At 35.3% G+C, this 21612-nt stretch overlaps 2 protein-coding genes across 2 annotated transcripts in view; one reads left to right on the top strand and one right to left on the bottom strand.

Moving 5' to 3' along the window:
• The window catches only part of LOC105348246 (short transient receptor potential channel 7), a 29236-nt gene extending 18118 nt beyond the window's left edge, over positions 1-11118 (bottom strand). The window contains exons 1-2 of the mRNA XM_066074901.1: positions 10462-11118; positions 2178-2296 (exon numbers count right to left, since the gene is read on the bottom strand). Of these exons, the coding sequence (XP_065930973.1) occupies positions 2178-2264 (87 nt within the window). The 5' untranslated portion in view covers positions 2265-2296; positions 10462-11118. The remainder of the gene's footprint in view (positions 1-2177; positions 2297-10461) is intronic.
• A 9470-nt stretch (positions 11119-20588) lies between these two features.
• LOC136272872 (putative nuclease HARBI1) lies at positions 20589-21065 on the top strand. Its single transcript, XM_066075815.1, has one exon. It carries the CDS (start codon positions 20589-20591, stop codon positions 21063-21065), a length of 477 nt encoding a protein of 158 aa, XP_065931887.1.
• The last annotated feature ends 547 nt before the right edge of the window (positions 21066-21612 follow it).

Genomic DNA, 21612 nt, shown 5'->3' on the forward strand with positions numbered 1-21612 from the left:
ATTTCAATTTGAATAAAAATTGAAAAAAAGATATGGCCACAGTTGCATCCAAAACTTTTGATACTAAACAAATTGATATACTAGTTGTTTTTAACTATATATTTCGCTTGTTATATTTATTGGTGATAAGGTGAAAGCAAGGCCAAAAAGAGGTTCATGGATTGTACTCAATCGTTGTCTAGTGCAAAGGTGAATGGTTTGTAGGCAGCACGGTGAAAGGACCGAAACAAAAACGCAGAAAACTCTTTTGATAAATTCTCGACATATTTCTTTCGTATGGAACCTCAATACTGTGTCCCATTCTGCGTAAATGCGGCTTGCGATTTTGACGATTTTCTATAACTTCCATCCTATTTATCCAACTCGGAAGAGGTCTTGCCGCTTCATTTAAAAAAGCTTAATATCCCTTAACCCAATGATTATTTTGCAAAGTTAGTTGAAATAAACAAAGTGATTGTAGATCTCTTATGCCTTGCTAACTGCGCAAATCGATAACAATATTAATGGAGCAAATCTGGGTATTTGGGGAATCATTCAGGACAAAAAATGGCGTCTTGGAATCCACCCAATACCGTCTTTAATGTTGTAACGTCAGTGGTCAACGCAGCTGCTGAGGGAATGTTATTACTTCGATAAGTTTGAATGAAGTTGATTGTAAAAAGCGAGAACAATATGTTTGTTGAAAAAGCCTCCATTCACGATAAATGTAATGCGTCTGGAGACAACAGTTTGGGATTAACCTAGCTGGCGTATTTCCTTTGCGCGCCAACATTTCAATTCAGATGTTACATCAAGGTTTTTTTTTTATTCAATGTCTATTTAAAGAAAATCTAGCATTAAGTCGAAAATCAACAATCTGACCACGCGTCGTTTGAAGTCTCCAAACTGGTACCACCAAACGATATAATGCCACGATAATCCCACAGACTGTACCACAAAACGATATTTCCCCGCAGACTGGTACCACCAAACGATATAATGCCACGATATAAACCCACAGTCTGTAACCACCAAACGATATTACCCCGCAGATTGGTACCACCTAACGATATAATCCCACGATATATTCCCACAGACTGTAACCACCAATCGATATAACCCCACAGACTGGAACTTCCAAACGATATTATCGCACAGACTGAAACCACCAAACGACATAATCCCACAGACTGGAACCACCAAACGATATAATGCCACGATATAATCACACAAACTGTAACCACTATATAACAGAATGGTACCACCTAACGATATAACTTCACAGACTGGAACTATCAAACGATATAATCCCACGATATAATCCCACAGACTGAAACCACCAAACGACATAATCCCACAGACTGGAACCACCAAACGATATAATGCCACGATATAATCACACAAACTGTAACCACAATATAACAGAATGGTACCACCTAACGATATAACTTCACAGACTGGAACTATCAAACGATATAATTTGAGCTTTCGGCTCAGGTGAGCTAAAAAAACGAAAAACAAGAGATTATGTCTGCTTGACTAATTACAGAAGTTGCAAGGATTCAATGCAATTTATATGAAATGATATAACCAATCAAAATAATTCTAAAAGTTATTCCTATTTGAATTAAAGGGGCATGGTCATGATTTTGGTAAAAAATTATTTTTTCAATTTTAATGTTTACAATGCTTCAGTAAGGCATTTTTAACATTTAACAAAAATTTGAGTGTCATTTGTTGAGTTATAAGCGAGTTATAGAGCTTAAAATTCTTCGCTATGTAAACAAAGCTTTTGTTTACATTTTGAATGTTGAAGTGAAAATTCCAGTTTTAGACTTCAAATGCATGCGTTAATCGTTAGGAACTGTTTATTTATGCTTAAAATGAATAAGAAGATAGACAAATCAGCTTGAAAACGATTTTACGGGTACATTGAACCTATGTAAACAAAAACAAGGCACGAGCCTTGTTTACATGACGAGGAATTGTGAGCCCTGTATCTTGCTTAAAACTCATCGACTGGCACCCAAATTTCATTTGATCATTAAAAATACATTCCTAAAGCATTGTAAATATTAAAAACAGAAAAATAAAATTTGACCAAAATCGTGACCATGCCCCTTTAAACTAACTTCCATAACATAATTTAAATCTTAGTTTTTAAAATAAATTCAAGTCCCTTTTCACTAAAAACTTGCCGAGCTCTTGGAATCCCATTTTTTCCCGTCTGAGAGGCCCAGCTTATACCGCGTGGATTTCCTCTTAGAGATCGGTCTTCGAGCCATTCTACAGCAATAGTTCCAACGTCAACAGGTTCCTTCAAAACAAAAACGAAAAAACAAAGTCCAGGTAAACAGATCGTTGATGAGATTCTAAAAGACGCATGCACCCAATGATGGACCAGCGCATTCTATTTGTCTTATTAAATGTGCGATCAATGCTCTGCCAGATAAGGCGAGGTTTGACTAAAGATGTTGAGTATGAGACAGATACTAGTAAAAAAAAATCTCAGTTCAAGGCGAGAAATGGACTACGTTATCGCTTAAAAGATCAACAGAAATCTAGTTTTTACATTTCAAAAGCATTCGTTGTATTAAAATTGTAAAAATGCAATATGATTCTTCTTCAGAACAATAGTAGCCTTTCATCTTCAATTTCCCGAACGTATTCAAATAGTGATGAATGTTTAGGTTAATCGTGATATGCATTCTACTATTTCAGATATTAAATCTACAGACGAAAATCTTGCAGCGTCATTGAACTTGCTGAGGATAACAGTATGGACACTCACAAATGTACGTCAATACCGTTCTCAGATATATGACACAACAAAAGAGTTTAAAACCTGGACTTCCGTAAAGAACGAGGTGACTTTCACAGGGATTTGGAAAATCGGTTCACACGGCGATATTTTGCTGTTTTACATCCCGGCGAGAATCTTTGACTAGTACTGGAACGTCAACAGATGGCAAGAGGCATCTTTAGACGTATCCACGGTTACTACATGTAATAATGATTGAACAGTAAGGGTTCAAGTGGGTTGGGGGGGGGGGGCTGGGGGGGGGGGTAAGGAGATTATTACATCATACCATAAATTTTTAGATGATTGCCTTCTGTATAAACTTTTGTTTAGAAGCGAACAATTTCAATTATTTCAGCTTTAAAGTTTGAATATTTTCCTACATCCTAATACATTAAAAGAGCTCTTCTCAAGGGGTTATTAATATAATACTTAAAATGGCCCCGGCCACCAAGCCCTCTTGCTTATGAAAAAAAAGAAAACATTGACATGTTCAATTCTTCAATGAAAGGTGTTAGATCCACGTCTAAGTTATAACATCTAAGATGATTTGGTGACATGACGCTTTCTGGTTTTAAACACTCTGACCACGTTACCAAGTTGTGAGTTAAAACTGTAAAATGTTATAACCTGTTAAATGTACGATCAAACTGTAAAATGTTATAGCCTGTTAAATGTACGATCAAACTGTAAAATGTTATAACCTGTTAAATGTACGACCAAACTGTAAAATGTTATAGCCTTTTAAATGTACGACCAAAGTGTAAAATGTTATAACCTGTTAAATGTACGATCAAACTGTAAAATGTTATAACCTGTTAAATGTACGATCAAACTGTAAAATGTTATAATCTGTTAAATGTACGACCAAAGTGTAAAATGTTATAACCTGTTAAATGTACGATCAAACTGTAAAATGCTATAACCCGTTCATTGTACGATCAAACTGTAAAATGTTATAACCTGTTAAATGTACGATCAAACTGTAAAATGCTATAACCTGTTCATTATACAATCAACGTGTAAGGAGTTTCTGCAGATTTAAGAACAATGTCTCGAGTACATTTGCCAACAAACGAAAAAGATGCCTGCACTATAGCGACTGCTTACACCTTTGGTATTTCAACACGTGTGGTATGATGTCCGTAAACTATAATTGAAATTTATCTAAGTCAGTAAAAAGAAATTATTGTCAATTGATTAAAAACCTACATTCATTCTCATTGACCCCCCCCCCCCCAAAAAAAAAAAATGAGAGTAAGGTGGTGGTCACGCTTTAGAAGATCCAATGCAAGTCATTAGGATTTTACATCAAAATATATACTTGCAAAAAAAAAAAAGATATTGAATTATGACGTAAATAGTGAACATATTTCATGTGAACTTAGAGTATACATAGATGTTCAGATTTGAAAATGTCGAAAAAATAAAGTAAGGCAATGCGCGATTTTCGTTTTGATAGATAGAACTCATTCGCTTGCAAAGCACTACCTCTGGTGGGAGAATGGGATAGACCTTTTCACAACGGGATAAACAAGAACGCCTGTTGACTAAGTATAGTTAACGTCAAGGCAAAAAGTGCAGGGCGAGTTCATCATACATATATCGCGGGCTGATACCTTAGATCAGATATCTTTGGTTAATACAAAAAAGATTAAAAAAAATTAACAGTTTGATGCGATTTTAGTTTTGATGCAGAGAACTTTCCAGATCGGGCTGCACAGGAACGCGGATTGGCTAGCTAGTTGATTTGAAACTTGCGTCGTCCACTTTTAATTACTCCTTTAAAGTTAACATTGCAATTCTCATCATCATTCCATCCGGCGGAGCAATTATAATTTCAAAGGATGTTGTAGCAATGTAAAATCAAAATGCAGCAATACTCATTTAAGTTTCTAATCAGATTGAATTTTATGCGATTATATCGTACAACCAGGTTAAGCGTATGTTTGATGTATGAATACACGCGTACATTTGGGCAATCATGTTTTTCTTTCCTAATGTAATTAATTTGTTAAAATGGTAGTGGAATTTTAATGTTTCTTCATACTTTCTACAAAACACTTTCGCACATTCAACATCATGTTTTTAAAGTCTAAATTACGATCGACATAAAGGGAAAATAAAAGATAAAAATTGGTTTTGTTTTTTCTACTATAAATGCAAAAATAGCTTCATCTTCTTAAAGTGAAGAAAGTTTTTGCTTCGTAACTTTATATTTAAAAAAAACATATTTTATGTTTTTCATTAACCCTATTGGCACATAAAATGACATTAAAAAAACTAGGTGCTGGTAGTCAACATGCACTGCTTGTGCAATAATGTCAAAATGTTTGGTTAATTTAGTGAGTCAACAAACATAAAAGGTGCTTTTTAGACGGTGGCTATAAATAGCCACGGTCTATTGCTACCGTCCTGACCGGAAGAGTATTTCTCACGGGGACCCTAGCGGATAAGGAACGATAACTCTGTTAGGTATGCATTGTTACAATGTTTTATCTACGGTATGTGTCGATTTCAGTATGAGAACTAATTTTAATCTTATCAGATATTTTAAGCATTATAGCTGCTAATTATTTTCTACATATATTAAAATAATTTATGAAATTGTGTTTTATTTAAATTGGCCGTTACCCTGTCTGCTTACGCGGTATCGATAATTTATGCACCAACTGCCAGTTGTGACGTTAAACTCTGTATCAGGGCTGCATAAACTATATCACTGCGATTATTTGCTAAGAGATCTCAAAATAATCGCTTCTTGTTTTTTATGATGTAAACAATTGTCAGAAACACACTATTTAAACAGGTTTGCCATTTCATAATTCAGCAATTTTTCAACGCATTAATTTTAGTTGAGGCAGAATATTTATTTTGTTGTAGCTTATTCCAAAGAATTCACAACAGATACTGACAATGAATATTACATAAATTACATTTTATTGAACTTCAACCGATCAATGGCACACTTTCTTCTACAAGTGTGCATGTGTTTTCAAACATACAAAAAAACTTGAAATTTACGATACAAATGTGTTTTATTTTGGACTGACCTGTGATTTACATGAACCTTATTTTGTAACCCACTCAGTCTGTAGGAACATTAATTTTATTACAGGAACCTCAATATTCATCAGACAATATTTACTATCGAATTTGACGCTTTACTTGCTGCTGACTTTCTCTCAAACACGCTAATCGATCGACCTCGGATTGTAAAATTCACGTGCAAATCGAGTCGCCATTTTACAATTTTACATGTATAAACAAACCACATTTTACGATGTTTCAAAGATTTTCAGTTCAGATTTTTTGTAAGCAAATAAGGGATTAAAGACATATGCTGTAAAACGTCTTGTGGATTTCACGGCGTGTCAGCTCGAGTATCTATAAATAATTTGCAGCAAACGCTAGCTTTTTTGTGAGAAAAAAAATCGGTTCAACTCATGCAATATTCCATATACATTTATGGTACATTGTGAACGGTAATGTAAGATATAATAATTTTGTTCACAAAACAGTTCCTGACGAATTTTTTCACAATAAACTGAATAACGCAATTTGATGAGCGAAGTACAATCTGTGACTTTAATCCATATGCACCCGTCGACTCTCTGCTATTAGAGAACCTTTTCTTTGGTTTTGGGGGGATTTTTTCACTAACAGATAACATTATTACACATGTACGTAAATATCGCCCCTGTTGTTCTCAAATAATTTTTATCTCGCGAGTACAACTCTATTATGACCCTTCTTCGACATTTGTTTCCATAATAGGCAGGCCTAATATATAAATGCGCCAGTTTGTTGCGACTCGCAATCGAAATACACAACGGTTAGAAAGTTTCATCACTCAACGAAATGCTACATCAGCCGTAGCGTATACATCCATGATATATTTGCGATAAATAATGAAACATGAGGCAAAAAATGTGCTTCATAGATGACTGAAGTTTTCTGCTGAGCTACAGAACTATAGCTTTCCGGAAATATTGCTGGGATTTGCGAACCCTAGATATAGTGTATACGGTACATGCAAAGAATAAAATGAAATTTATATACACGGCTGTACGGTCAGAAAAACATGCGTTCAACTTGGATTTTGTTTGTTTGGTTTTTTTGAAAACTAATTTTGAATAATTAATCAATATTTGTTGTAAGTTTACTAGAAGAGTTTAATGTAGCAAGTAAATTATGCGTGTTAAAGTGTACTGAGAAGCAATAAAATATACATGTGACTTTCCCAAATCCATTCAAATGATTTGAATGAATCTATAGCTAAATACAATTAATGATTAATGAAACTGCCGCGACTGAATATTGTATGATATTTTTTTTCAAATTTTTATTCACTTTCGCTGTGAGCAAATGGAAATAATCCACTAAAGTCGAAGATAAAATATTGATTGACTCTTCTCTTTCATGATGACGTGCATTCCAAAAGCAATACCAGTTTTATCAAACAGGTTCTTGTAAACCATTCCGTTTTCTTTACACCTAAATGTATTAACTGACTATGAGGACAAAAGCAAGTGTGATGGTCCACAAGACTGCAACTTTTTCCCCGTGAAGAAATTGACAGAAAATGCTGTCGAGAGGGACAATAAACATATCACATGTCTCCCAAATAATTAGTAAAACCTGATAAGTATTTTATCCATTTATTATATCCAATCCACACTTTTCAAAAGTTGTTCCCCTTTACGGGGTCAACCCAAAGGTCAAAGGATAAAACCAAAAATCCCCTTCTTTATACAATCAAATATTTGTGCGTACTGTGATGAAATCGCTATGGATTTGATTTAATATGTGGTGGCAACCCACCTATTTAATGAGTCATTCTGGGGCAATCAAAATACATACATGTAGTTCATGTATTACCGAAAACGGAGTTTTAATGTCAACTGATATAGATACAAACATATAGATACAAACATATAGATACAAACTTCTATACTACAAAGGCTACTGTGATAAATCTATGTGTTTTCCCCAAAAGATGACGATAAAGAGACACAACATTTGTAAAGTGTGGATTGTGATCACAACTACGATTTCCACAGAATTATCCATGTAGGAAACTCACGACCAATTGTGCTTATCATTCATGTAATATGCCACTTTCAAACGGCGCCACCGTCTAACAGAACTTTCAGTACTTTGATTATATAATTTAATCCTTAAATGACTGAAATTTTTTATTGTTTCTGATCATGAGGACGCTTGTCACTGCAATACGTTTCCTGATAACGTTATTATAAGATGTCTATCATTCTTAATGCAAAGTTTGTCAACTGTATGACGATTAAAAGTTTCATTGCAATCGATTAACCTTTCAATATAAATTAACACCTAATACTGCGACTTTGGACTGGTCTGGTGGAAAACTAACCGACCAAAACAATAGGAAAACTTACTTTACCTGGACTGTCTTTTTATTATTAGGTTACAAGTTCCTTTTTGCACGTCTTTTGAGAAAACAAAAGAGTTATTATTCAAGACACGCATCTAGACAAAAATAAGGAATTCTTAGCCCAACATTCGATAAACTGATCATGCAAAATGTAACAGATCAAATTTACACACGCTCTTCTTTGGTCAGGAGAATACCTTCAATGCTAAATGATAGCTGACTTATTTCACTCCCATTTATTGATCGTAATAATAGTACCTTTTTGAAAGCCTTTGTTTTATACTAGTATACAATACAATACAAAAGGAGTTTTAATATTTTTTTATTTGATGAGTTACATGCAATCAATTTTCTCTTAAGGAGACCGAATGATCAACAAATTGTCCCACTGATGTAATTTACCAAAATATTCTAAAAAAGACCACACCCATGCAGATCTCTTTTCGTGATTTACTGCAAAAAATTTATAATAAAAGGTTGATATTTGTGTTTCACAGTTAGGTGCTCCATGCCGTAATCTAAACCATTCCATGACACAACTGTACTTAACACTTTTCATTTTATTAGTAAAACAAATACCGTAGAGGTATGTTGAAATCCCTTATCTTATAATCTTTGTCAAACTTTTTCCCCCCTTCTTTTCAATCTGTTTTAACTGTGTCTAACCTACGCCATTATTTTCGGAACTCAAATACATTAGTTGTAATTTAGACAATGAGCAACCAATTTCAGAATTGACAGCCCGCAAAAGACAAAATATCACTGATATCTTCTTCAAATCAAACTAATGTTATGCTTTTCTCAATTTCAATGTTGCAGTGTTTAACATGTACTAAAGATAATCGGAAAACTATGTACAAATACGATATCAACCATTAGGCAAACGCGACTCTTTATAAGATTATGTGCTTTCCTGAAACTAAAGACGATTTATGACAAATTATTTCCTTCGCCGGAAAACAGGGGTTTCTCCATTACTGATGGTCATGAGTTTCCGGTAAACATGTCCCTCTCTCATTGATTTCAAGAAATCTTCCATGCCTTCACGTACTGTAAAGTATGTCTCAGTCTCTCTTCGCAAATTAACGTCTAATTAGAGGTAATGATGTACTGTAGTACACGTTTAATAGGTTAGACCGTTTCATACCTTAGGTAATTATGTACTACGTCTGTCGTACTGGCATGGGCAATGATTTACTGGGTCTGTAGTACACGTTTAACAGGTTATACCTTTTCACACAAGGTCATAAAAGTATACGTAACTTCAAAAATTTTTCAACCATATCAATTGAAAATAATAGTTGTCAAATAAATAACACTTTCACTGGGGAAAAACAAAAACTGAACCGTAGTTTTTTTTTTAGAAACATGATTAACTATTACATTGTGTCTTTAAGTGTAATGTAACAATGATATAAATTATTTCGTTCTTTTTGTTCACACATTTTTTCTGGTGACCATTTTTTTGCAAATAGCTTACTTATAAAAATAGATTTATACTACATGGAAAAAGGTCATTAAGTATGTTTTTCATTTATCTAGGCTAAGACTGATTTTATTAAACAGCCACAGTCTGGTTTAGTGGTGTAGATTAATTTTTGTTTTAAATTAATTTGGTTTTAGATCCTAAGATGTAAGTTATACGATCAATCATTTTGTTGTTTTAGCTATAAATGCTTTGGTACCATTGGGGTATATAGTACCGGTCTAGTCAAATGAATTATTTACATCATACCCCACGGTGAATTAATCATGGATCGTATATCAACATTTATGCTCTTTAAATGCAAGCAACCTACGTAACATGCTTAATTTTGTATTTGTATATGGGTATTCGTTTTATGCAAGTGCTTTATATAAACAAAAAATATCGAAACGAATATAAAAAGTAGAGCACGCATCGCTAACACTTGCAGACTTACGTAAGATAAGGGATTGAATGAATAAATCTGGAAATAATTTACACAAAATACATAAACATTACATACTTACGTTTGCATAACAAAAAAAAGGTGTAAAAAAACTTACATATTCGACAATGTCAACAAAGCATTACATAGGTAGGTATGAATGTCAAGATAAGTAAATTAAAACATGAATAATGTAAGAAAGGTACAAGTTAATATTTATTCCCATTGTTCTTAGTTCCTTATTCATAATTGCATACATTTACTAGAAAATAGATGTATTAGAGATTCTCAGTTTTTCAATCCAAGGCATTAAGTGTTTATATCAGTAAAAAATATATATCAGTAAAATCAGAACATACCTAGCTATAAACTATAGAAACTATCTCCTTCGTCATTATATTCCACCAGACTGCGGGAAAGAAAGCCATTGGAGTCAGCTGCTGTATTTACTCTCTGAAAGACAATGTCCACAAGAGAACATGAAAGGTATAGTTAACGCCCACTTGATGGAGAAAAAAACCCCTGCGCTTCACAAGAAATCTTGTCTTTGTCCCTGGAACGTCTCCATGGCATTATTAACGCTGGAATCGGTGGCAGAAAATCCTTTCTCAGTCTTTGAATTCTACCTGTAGTTCATGTGCAAGCATTGCCTCATTATACATGAAATACACAATATCCTGCTTAATTATCTGTTATAGATAAATATCATACAGCATTCCTACTGCACGTAATCACTGCTAGCCACATGGGTTTGTATATAAAATTTCTTTTTATACATGCCGTGAAAATAAATTAAAATTTGCGGACCTACGCCTTACATAGAGGCGATTTTTGAGCGCTCTGTCACGTCCTTCTTGGTCTTTATGACTTGGCTAGATTTGAAGCAAAATTAATCAACAACTTAATTTACCAGTGGATATTCCTAATAAAGTACTCGATAAAACAAATCGTCTCGTTGATGGACGTTCGATACTTGGATTTACTTTGTACACAATACCTGACGAACAGATGCAATATAACGAACAAATCAGGTAGAAATTAATGATCGACAGATCATGTAGCATCGAACTCACAATCTCTCCTGGATTACGGGTGTTTTCTAGCCAGCAATGTTATTATAAAAGTCATTAGATACCTAAAGTTTACTTAGTAGGAAAAAATCATGGTCGTATAATCTTACGATATGTCGCAAATCCATTACTGAGTATGATTTTTGAGGATACATAAGTTAATATCGGAAATTTAGAATTTATCAATAATAATATCAGCAAGCATCTGTTTTAGAAGAATGAACCCGACAGATGAGCGAACAAACCTATTGTGTAAAATTATACCTAATATGAAAACAAGTGGCAAGTGTTACCTAATATGAAAACAAGTGGCTAAATTATCGAGAACGTGTAGAGACAGTGACGTACCGGTAATTGCAAGACGGGGAGACTGTCAACGCAGTCTCATAGCATGTATACTTGTTAACATTAATTAAGAAGTAAACAGCAATTAAAGAAGTTCACAGGGATATGAGCTTGGTCTCATGATCAATCCTGTGAAGCCCTCACATTGCTGTTTATAACTTATATTTACGTTAGAGGATGGCAAATCGTTCAAAATCATTAAAGTAACGATGTTTTTACATTTACAATATTGCAACCGTTAAAAGATAAGCGCGTGCAATAGTCATTTGGACCTCAAGAAGAGATCACACAGAATTGAACATTTTGCTATGCTAAATGTGCATATAAGGAAGCATATTTGCGAAAGTAAATATAAGACGATAAATGTTTTACTACTGTATCGTCTACCATTTAGCTGCGGTTCGCTCTTGTTTCAAGAGAGTTGTTTCGAATAATTATTGCACAATGTTGCATGAGAAAAATGATGTGCTGTTGCTTCCATGATATAAGGTGTCTTTTCATAAAAAACTGACTTTTACGTGATAAGGTTTTTCTCAGAATCATTTGATTTAGTTATTTCGATAATATTTCCATTTTTGTTTGTTATGTACAATTTGATTGGCTCAGTATTATTTAATTCATTCAGTAACCTTTCTCCTACGTCAGTAAGACTTGCTGTGTCGATCAGAATGACGTTATTTGTACAAACTGCTATAATGATTTTTCTGAGGTACAGCGTATATGATTTATCATTAAAATTTTGAACAAGTCGAATATGAAATGTATAGGAATTTCACAAGAGGCCAACAGGCCTTAACAGTCACCTGAGTACCAAAGCCCATACATAAGGTTTGAGGATCTCATATATGCATTAAGGTCAGACGCGACATATCCTCCATTTTTCTATTTTTTCCTATCTCCACAATGTGAAGATCTCCAATTAGTAATTTTATAATTATATTTTTATGTTATATGATTCCTTTTTTATTTATATATATTTACATTTTCCAGTGTTTTTGCCTGTGATAACACTTCGTATCGATTTTGCACTATATAACCCATAATACAAATGACGCCAAACTGAGGCGCCAGCGGGGTTTGCTTACTTATATTTAAATATTTAATCGTACAATGGCTTAAAATTATATAAATATAAGTAATAAGGAATCATTCTTTGAATATAATGAGGTGATAATTTCGGTCGGGGCGTGATCAAATCTATCATAAGGCCCTTCGGGCCTTATTGGATTTGATCACGCCCCGACCTAAATTATCACCTCATAATACTCAAAGAATGATTCCTTATTCCTTATATAAAGTGTTCAACTGAAAATTTATAGTATGGCTTTATTTATAAGCATTCAAATACATTTTGCATGCTATTTTAAGGAAAATTCGAAATATTCTAGCTGCGAAAAGAGCCTGGTAATGTACCCTGAAATTTTGGGAATTAACAGGTTTAAATATTCATAAATAAGGAATAAAATATCAATGAAAATTATTTAAAATTGAGGAACGTCTCGTGTGTTCATTTAAATTTTTTTCAAAGTGCGTAATTTTTTTAAAGTGCGTTGCCACATCTGCATTAGTGCCGGATGATTTAGCGCACCCATTACAGAGGTCATATCTAATTTTCAGGGGAGGACTATGGAACACTATAGTTGCTTTAATAAATTCAATTGGTATATATCTTTTATATACAATGTTATACCATTATATATGTAGTGGTGACATCATTATATACTGTGATTACATCATTATATCCAGAGTTATAATATATTTCCGTTATGTCTTAAAATCATTATATACAATGGTTAATTCCTTATATGCCATAAATAAATCTGTATATGATGTAATGAGTTTATTATATACAGATATACTTATCATGTATTGTTGTTCAGTCATTACGTTATGTGGTTCACTCTCATGGTTTACATTGACAAACATGCCTTGCCTATTTCGACGAAATTATTGCTTTTTCAGATTTGTTTTATTCTCATACTAAAGTTGTATGTGTAGATCAGGTACACATTGTTTAGACGAATATAAAAAAAACAAGATCAAAATATTATTCAGTGTGATAGACGTTGAACGTTTCAGCAAAACTTTAAAGGCCACTTTACAAAATTTGCATCACAAACTTAGAAGAACTTGAATATTTACTTATCTTTGGTCTTGACGGCTTCCCAGTTTAATGATATTAGCACGGGAGTTTGAGCTTCCTATTTATCTTCTGTTTCTGACAGCCAAGTCCCAATCTCAATGTTCATATGTAAAAAACGCATAAAAATCCATGTGGGGAAAATATTTCCTGACAAGTGACGAAATGTTTGACAAAAACGTTACAATGATTAAACACTTAGAATATCTATACTACTACATTAAAATAATAGACTCAAAATTTTGGGCTTTAATACAGAGAAATCGGAAGAGTACTGTCTTTTGTTTTATCTAATTTGAACATCATTTGTACTTGAAGAATTCCAATTGTTTTTTATATTTTCTCAATCAAGCTTTGCTGATTAATAATCAACGAAAATTCCTTTTAAAAATCCGGAAATCATCTGGATTTTTTTTTTTATTTTTGCGCATGCGCTTTACATTCACGCTAAATCACGGATGGCTCTTTAGTTTATGTTTCCACAATATCACATTTGCATGGATAAACTCAGAAACGATATAACAAATGTACATTTTCATTGAAAATATGTCATATATTCTGTTCATCAAAGGAAATACGGGAGATAACGCTTAGTGTATTGCATATAAAAAAATCCCGGCGAGTGTTTCGAATGTTAACTTCAAATGTTAATTCGAAGCGAGTAAAAAACGCTGGTGAAAAAGTGTTGAATTCTTCATTAATATGAATTTTTAGATGAAAGATATTTACGGCCTCAAATGGTTTGTTATGAATAATTTAACTGTTATTTTCAATGAAATTTAAGAGCATTTTGCAATTTTTTGGTTCATTACGGGTATATGGGAGGCATTTTAACTGTGGCGATGGCCTGTACCGAGACACAGTTAATAGATTATTCAAGCTAAGCAAAGTGTAGTGAAATTAACAGCATTATTGTAGGCTTAAAGCTTGGTTTTGTAAATGTCAACAATACGGTGTGTTGATGCACAGTATTTATTTCGTAAATGTCCGATATCATATGCAAAGTCAACCCGTGCACGCACACAGTATCATTTTAAAAAAGAAGAGCGTGTCAAAAATAAACAAACATGTGGCTGTGTAATAAAAAGAAACTGGTCGAGATTTCTCTCTTATGTCCCAGTTCTGGGAGGTTCCGTATACCACTGTCTCAAAATCAGTGACATGGTTAATTTCAAACTATGTAATAGTTTATAAATGTTTAGTGTTTAAATCTTATGATTTATCCAGGTACGGTTGAAGTAGTATCGAAAGGACAAGCCTATGGAGGTTGTCCTCATTGTAAGTACCAATGAGCCGACCATATGTTATGAGAAAACCACATGGAGAGAGTACATCGAATTTATCAACAGCAAGTCCTTCCTATATGCCTTCACCTGATCCCAGTGAGACCGAATCGCAATGAACACCGCTATGTTCGCCCAGTTCGGACATCTAACCCCCCCTCCAAGAACCTGTAAAAATAACATTTAGTGAACAAGATTTTATTTTGTTACGTTGTAAAAACCATCTGGGGTTTTTAATATCCCAACAGAAATGTGTGAAACGTATTAAACAATCTATTTCTTCCCCTGCGCCCGAGGTTGTTTCTCTATAATATTCAACCCATGGATCTGCATGCCTCCTGAAGTTGTAGTCATTTCACTTCAACTAATCTAGTCGACCTGAACTTTCTTATCAGTCTCCAGATATTCCAAAGTTCTTGAACCAGGCCAAACGTTCATTTTATGGTGCCACTGTTTCATTATCCATCTCTATGCCTGGCTTCGGGGCCACCAACATGTAACAATCTCAGCTCTAATCTCAGCCTCAAATCTTAGATTTTTGACTCTGGTGAGATTCTGCGTAAACGACGTGCCACCAAACTTCTCTGAGTCGCCTCAGGAGAACTAAGTTTGACGGAAAAAAACCTCAGCCAAGTTCCTTACCGCAAGCGAACTTTCATGGAAAATGGCGTCGACCGGGTTGGTCAACTCTACTTTCATTTTCTTGATTATCGCGTTATTTATGTAAATTACATGTGTAAAAAATGACTGACGTCACATGTGATAATCGTCTCTGTAGTCCTACGATGAAATTGCGTTGGTAGACTGTGCATGGAAATTGGATGTCTTTTTGTTGATCTAGTTTGCTTATAACAAACAATTTATTTATTTTTTAACTTCAGGTAGTCTTATATTGTTAATCACTTCTTAAGATTTAATTTCGAGTTCAGTCGATCTGCAATTGTTTGTCACTCTCATTCTTTGATTTCCTTTCCCTTCTTAACCCCACTCCCCTTTAATGGCCCAAATAGTACGGATGCTCTCGCTTTTACTTCCTCGATGAGGGCAACTCTGTCCCGGTTTTCCCCCATTCATTTTTCCTCCAAAATATGCCAAATATGTGTTTTTATTTACTCGCAACTATAAAGTTAACGTTTCTTACATTTCCGACACAGGAGAGCTCCACTGAACGCCTCCTCATTGAAATAATTCCGTGAAAACCGTCTTGCGTGAACAAAGACTTAAGAAAATTATCAACTCAAGTCTTGAGAAGTATTCAACTGAGAATATTCTCAAGTAGATTTATGGCGATGATTTTTAGAATATTCTTAGCTGATCTCAAGAGTTGAGTTGAGGATTTTTTGAGATTCTCAAAGTTTTACGGCAGCGGACCCTGAACTGGTGAATATGAATTAAACCTGCACTGTGACTAGTAATAATAATTAATCAAACCCTATAACTGTAGAAGAACTTTAATCACTTAGATGAAACAGTACACCCTTTAAATTCTTGTGAAAATCGTCCATGTACTTCCCCGCACAGAACGAAAAAGAAGAGAGCACCCGTTTCTCAGCGACTGGGTATTTATAAAGTGCCAAAATCAAACCTTATATTATAACCAATACGATAAAATCACTACACAACTTATATATATCTATTCAAACTTATATATTTAATTATACTCAACCACTTCTCTAAAGTCTCTTGTCAGGTCTTCTGTCGTGGACACTACCAGGCTTGGACAAATCATCCAGTGGCGAACAGAGGCTTTGGAAGAATGGGTCTCGGCACCACCTGCACCACCGACTGGAGTTTCGTGGGGGACTTCCTGCTGGGAGCTGAGGACCTTCGTGAACTTGGTTGTACGCTTCTCTTTCCAAGGGACATCGTGAAGCAAAGATACGGGCGACTAACCCTCCCCTCCCCCCAGAGCTCAAATGGTGGACTGGTGCTCTGCAGTGATCCGCCTCTCTAACTCTCTCTCCAGTCCCTCAGTCTTCTTTAACTCCGACTCCTTGGTTGATGGCTTCCTGAAGGGGACGGAGATACCAATGTCGAGGACGGGAGAGAAGAGGAGAGGACCACGGACACAGGTGGCACCGAGAACACACACGGAGGTACGGCGGCGGCCAGAGACACTGGGCGAACATCCGGGGACGAAGGGCTTGCTGGTCGCTTTGTTCCAAGAGCTGCAAATTTTCCTCAACGGAAAACATCACCTTCATCTCCTTTAACAGGGCGGCATTGTCTCTAACCCGGAGATAGGCTCTCACCGGAGGCTCTGGACCAGCCCAAACCCTTATCTCTTATTCCAGGTACCATTTCATATGCATGGTTAACATTGTGTTCTGATATTCAGTGAAGAAACACAACTTACAAGTAAAGGGATATTCGTCAAGGGACAGGTAATTCGTTGCAGCAGAATTCTCTCCCCTATTACCACTGGGTTTGCACTTCAAGCCAGCTGAAACCTCCATAGAGATCTGTAAGTTAATTAAATCAATAATAAAATATCAAACCAATACATAATTGGTAAATTCAAGATCAATAAAATATTGGTGAAGTTCTATACAGGGAATATAACACGCCCCCTTCTGTTCTAACAGCTTTACCGGTTGAAACTTGTTCACAAAACAAGTAAATAAAGAACTTTTTCTAGGGTATTCTATCATCACAATCATGTATAAAAAAAGAATATATATTGTGCAAGGTCGATGCCAGCTTCTGGGCCAACTTATGGGGTCTAGTATCGCCTCGGCACAGTAATAGTTTATTGTGATTAACTACTTTTCGAACCGTAACCACCACGGATGGACCCACTTTAACAGGCTGTAACGCAGGGGCCAAGCCCGTTTTAACATTAACTTCAATGTAACCAAAAATAAAGAAAGGGGTCGAACTATGACCCAGATAAAAAACTACCAGCTCGCTTCAAAAGCCTAATAAATCAATTAATATTTAAAACACTCGCAATATGCATGTATTTTTCAGAAAAGTAATGTCTAAGATACACTCATGTCGAATTTCAAGTTGATGGGTCTTCAAATTGCGGGGATATACGTCATTATTCTCTCGAAGTCGCCAGATTATTTACCGGTCCAGGGCTCACGATGGGATTTTGTCTATGACAACAGCAGTGTTGCAACAAGTCGAGAAACATTTAATATCCAAATTAGGAGTTTATAAACAAGTTGTCATATTTGGCGATCCTGTGTCTGCATCGATAGTTTTGTACTCTATACTGAGTCATGTATCGCTTGTTTTATATGACCTTTGCAATCTTTAAAACCATAAAATCGTGTATACTTTTAATATTGTACATAAGCGATCATACTGAGGCGGGATTCTCAAAACCTGCATTCCAATACTCTTAGTCCTAAATGAGGTTATGTAATGACGTACGGAATTCAGGCACAGTAAAATCCAAATTGAAAATAAACAAGTTATCAACAAATTGTCATATTTGGCGATCCTGTGTCTACAATAATAGCCTATTGAAATACTGCAGGATAGTCATGTAATGCTTGTTCTATCTATTTAACATTTGTAACTTTAAAGCCATGAGTGAATGTCTATAACTGACCTTTTTATATCATGCCTAAGGATGCATCATACTAAGTTGGGAGACTCAAAGACTCGGGACATCGTCGGAAACCCACAGTCGGTCTCGCTTCTCTTGAAGAGAAGCGAGACCGACTGTGGGTTTCCGACGATGGACTCGGAGCCCCAAAACCTGCATCCCATACTCTCTGATAGACAGTTCTGACAGTTTTGTTACTTTATTTGGAAATAAAATTCTGGAATTTGAACACTTAATGTTCCCTCATGATCATCGTTGATGTGCGGAACTAGTCGGAACTAACAATTAATAATAAAATGTTATACAATCCCATGTAAAATGATGTTAAGGCAGATCTTTAGTTATTGGGCTTATCATTTTGAATTTGGGGTGTTATATTTGATTTTGTAACTTTGACAAATCTATACGATCACGCTTTTTTAATAAACTGCTTATGAAACTAATATTGGACTGAGTGGTTCCTTAGTTTGCACCTCAAGGTGATTAAGAAGACGGACGTCTTACACAAATCTTCTTGGTGCCGTGACAAGGATCGCAGCGTAGTAGAAAAAAACTAGAGGTACTGTGAGCAAGCTCACAATTGATACCCCCTGCTAAGAAAAAAATCATAACGCGTGTATTTTGCTATAATAGAAAATATTGGATGAATCTATTTCACTGTCCATTTTCTATAAATAACAACTGCTTTATTTTTGAAAACTGTTAATTTTTAGCTTCTAATATTTCCATTAATTCAAAACATGACACAGACAGAATTTAGCTTTTTTGAAATAATGACCTTGAACTTTCTCAATTGACCTTGGGTCAAGGTCATGACACACCCTAGGTCATAAGCAATCTTTGTGTGAAGGAAGAACTTCTAATGTTTCTCGTTAAGAAAGATATGGACGGGACACGAATTTTGCATTTTTTCTGCCAGTGACCTTGACCTTGCCCAAATGACCTTGGGTCAAGGTCATGACACACCCTTAGGTCATAAGCAATCTTTGTGTGAGGTAAGAACTTCCAATGTTTCCCCATAAGAAAGATATGGACCGGACACGAATTTTGCACTTTTTCTGCCAGTGACCTTGACCTTACCCGAATGACCTTGGGTCAAGGTCATGACACACCCTTAGGTCATAAGCAATCTATGTGTGAAGTAAGAACTTCCAATGTTTCCCCATAAGAAAGATATGGACCGGACACGAATTTTGCACTTTTTCTGCCAGTGACCTTGACCTTGCCCGAATGACCTTGGGTCAAGGTCATGACATACCCTTAGGTCATAAGCAATCTTTGTATGAAGTGAGAACTTCCAATATTTCCCCATAAAAAAGATATGGACCGGACACGATTGCACAGACAGACAGACAGACAGACGGACAGACGGACGGACGGACAAGGTGATTCCTATATACCCCCCCAAACTTTGTTTGCGGGGGGTATAATAAAGATAAAAATCCGCGCAAGGGTTTTTCGCGGTTCAGTGTTGGAGAAAACGTAGTTGCAACTTGTTTTGGGCTTCCTTGTCTGATAGACGTTACTAAAGACCTTCTGGTTCATTCCGAGAAAAATGGGAAGAATTTTTTCAAACTCTATTTCCCATTCCATCAACATGCTTAAGTAATAAGAATGTATATCTAGATGAAGATGTGCCCCCTGAATGAGGCCTAGACCGGGATTCATTAAGATTCTTAGTCTGTACTTAAGTGTAAGAAAAAACTTAAATTATAGATTTTTTTACTTTAGTCCCTCTAAGAATTTCTTAAATTCAAAGAAATTCTTAAGTATTATTCATTAAGTAACTTAGTGCTTAAGTATTGACTTAAGGTTAAGAAAGGTAAGGAGGTGTCTTAAGTTGTTAAGTATCTCTTAAGTTTTTCTTAACAAAAATCAAAATGGCGGCTCGGAGAAGGAATTTTAAAGACACAAGAGATTATTTTATTGTATTTTCGGATTAGTTATTAGGTTCAGGCTTGATTCCAATGGCGTTAACTTTGAAGCGGGATTGACAACAAATGAAATCTCTTCCGGTTCAATGAGGAACCACGCTTTTACATCTCTTGAAAAGGTTTTATTAATTTTAAGATTTATAGCAACTGGAAAAATGCAATTGTGTAATGGGGATGACATGGGAGTCTCCCAGTCTTCTGTGTCTAGGGCCATATCCTGCACCATCCGCAGTTTATTCTCCGAGAGAATGGTGCGGAGATTCATTAAATATCCTACAACCCCTGATGCCATTCGAATAGGTGGGTTTCCAGGAATCGACGGTACCCATGTCCAGATAATTGCCCCAAAAGACAATGAGAACGAATTTGTGAATAGACATCACTACCATAGTTTAAATGTACAAGTTGTCTTTGACGCCCAATACAAACTCATTGACATTATTGCAAAATGGCCGGGTTCAACACATGATGCCCGCATTTTGAGCGAGAGTGGTCTGCGAGTCCTTTTTGAGAAAGGTCACATCCCTATCCATACCCATCTGTTGGGCGACAGTGGCTACCCATCTCGAAGATGGCTACTTACACCATTTAGAATGCCTCAACCGGGTCCACAGACAAATTACAACAGATAAGTATAATTATATAATATATCCTACGAAATGAATTTATTCCATTGATATTCGTTTGAGAAGAAAACAAACAAACAAACAAACGAATTATAATTTGATAGCGGTTTTGAGATTTTAAAGAAAAATCTATACGTGCACCCGGCCTACTTCAATTATTCGGCTTGTCTTAAAAAAAATTTCACTGTAAACACAAGACTAAAGACTGTTATACATTTAAGTATCTTTAAAAGCATTCTGCTATTTAAATTATATGATCAAACTGCAAACGTGGGTTATTCAGTGTTTAGAAAAGAATAGGCAGAAAAATATAATGTAGTAGAGCTGAAATCGATTCTGGATTTAATTTCTAAAATAGTTTATGTATCCTCTAATCCATCATATGACATACTTGTTTTTGCTAGAAATGATTTTTATTCTGTGGTTTATATATGTATGTTTTTATGTCTTCTCAGAAATTGCGTGCGTTCATCTTTCATTGTTTTCTGTTTCGTACCAATCTATTTACATGTATTTGCATTTCGCATGCAGCACAAAGTGAAGGGGGGAGAGG

Source organism: Magallana gigas, chromosome 2 (assembly GCF_963853765.1).
Source record: "Magallana gigas chromosome 2, xbMagGiga1.1, whole genome shotgun sequence".
In the NCBI taxonomy this organism is placed as follows: Eukaryota; Metazoa; Mollusca; class Bivalvia; order Ostreida; family Ostreidae; genus Magallana; species Magallana gigas.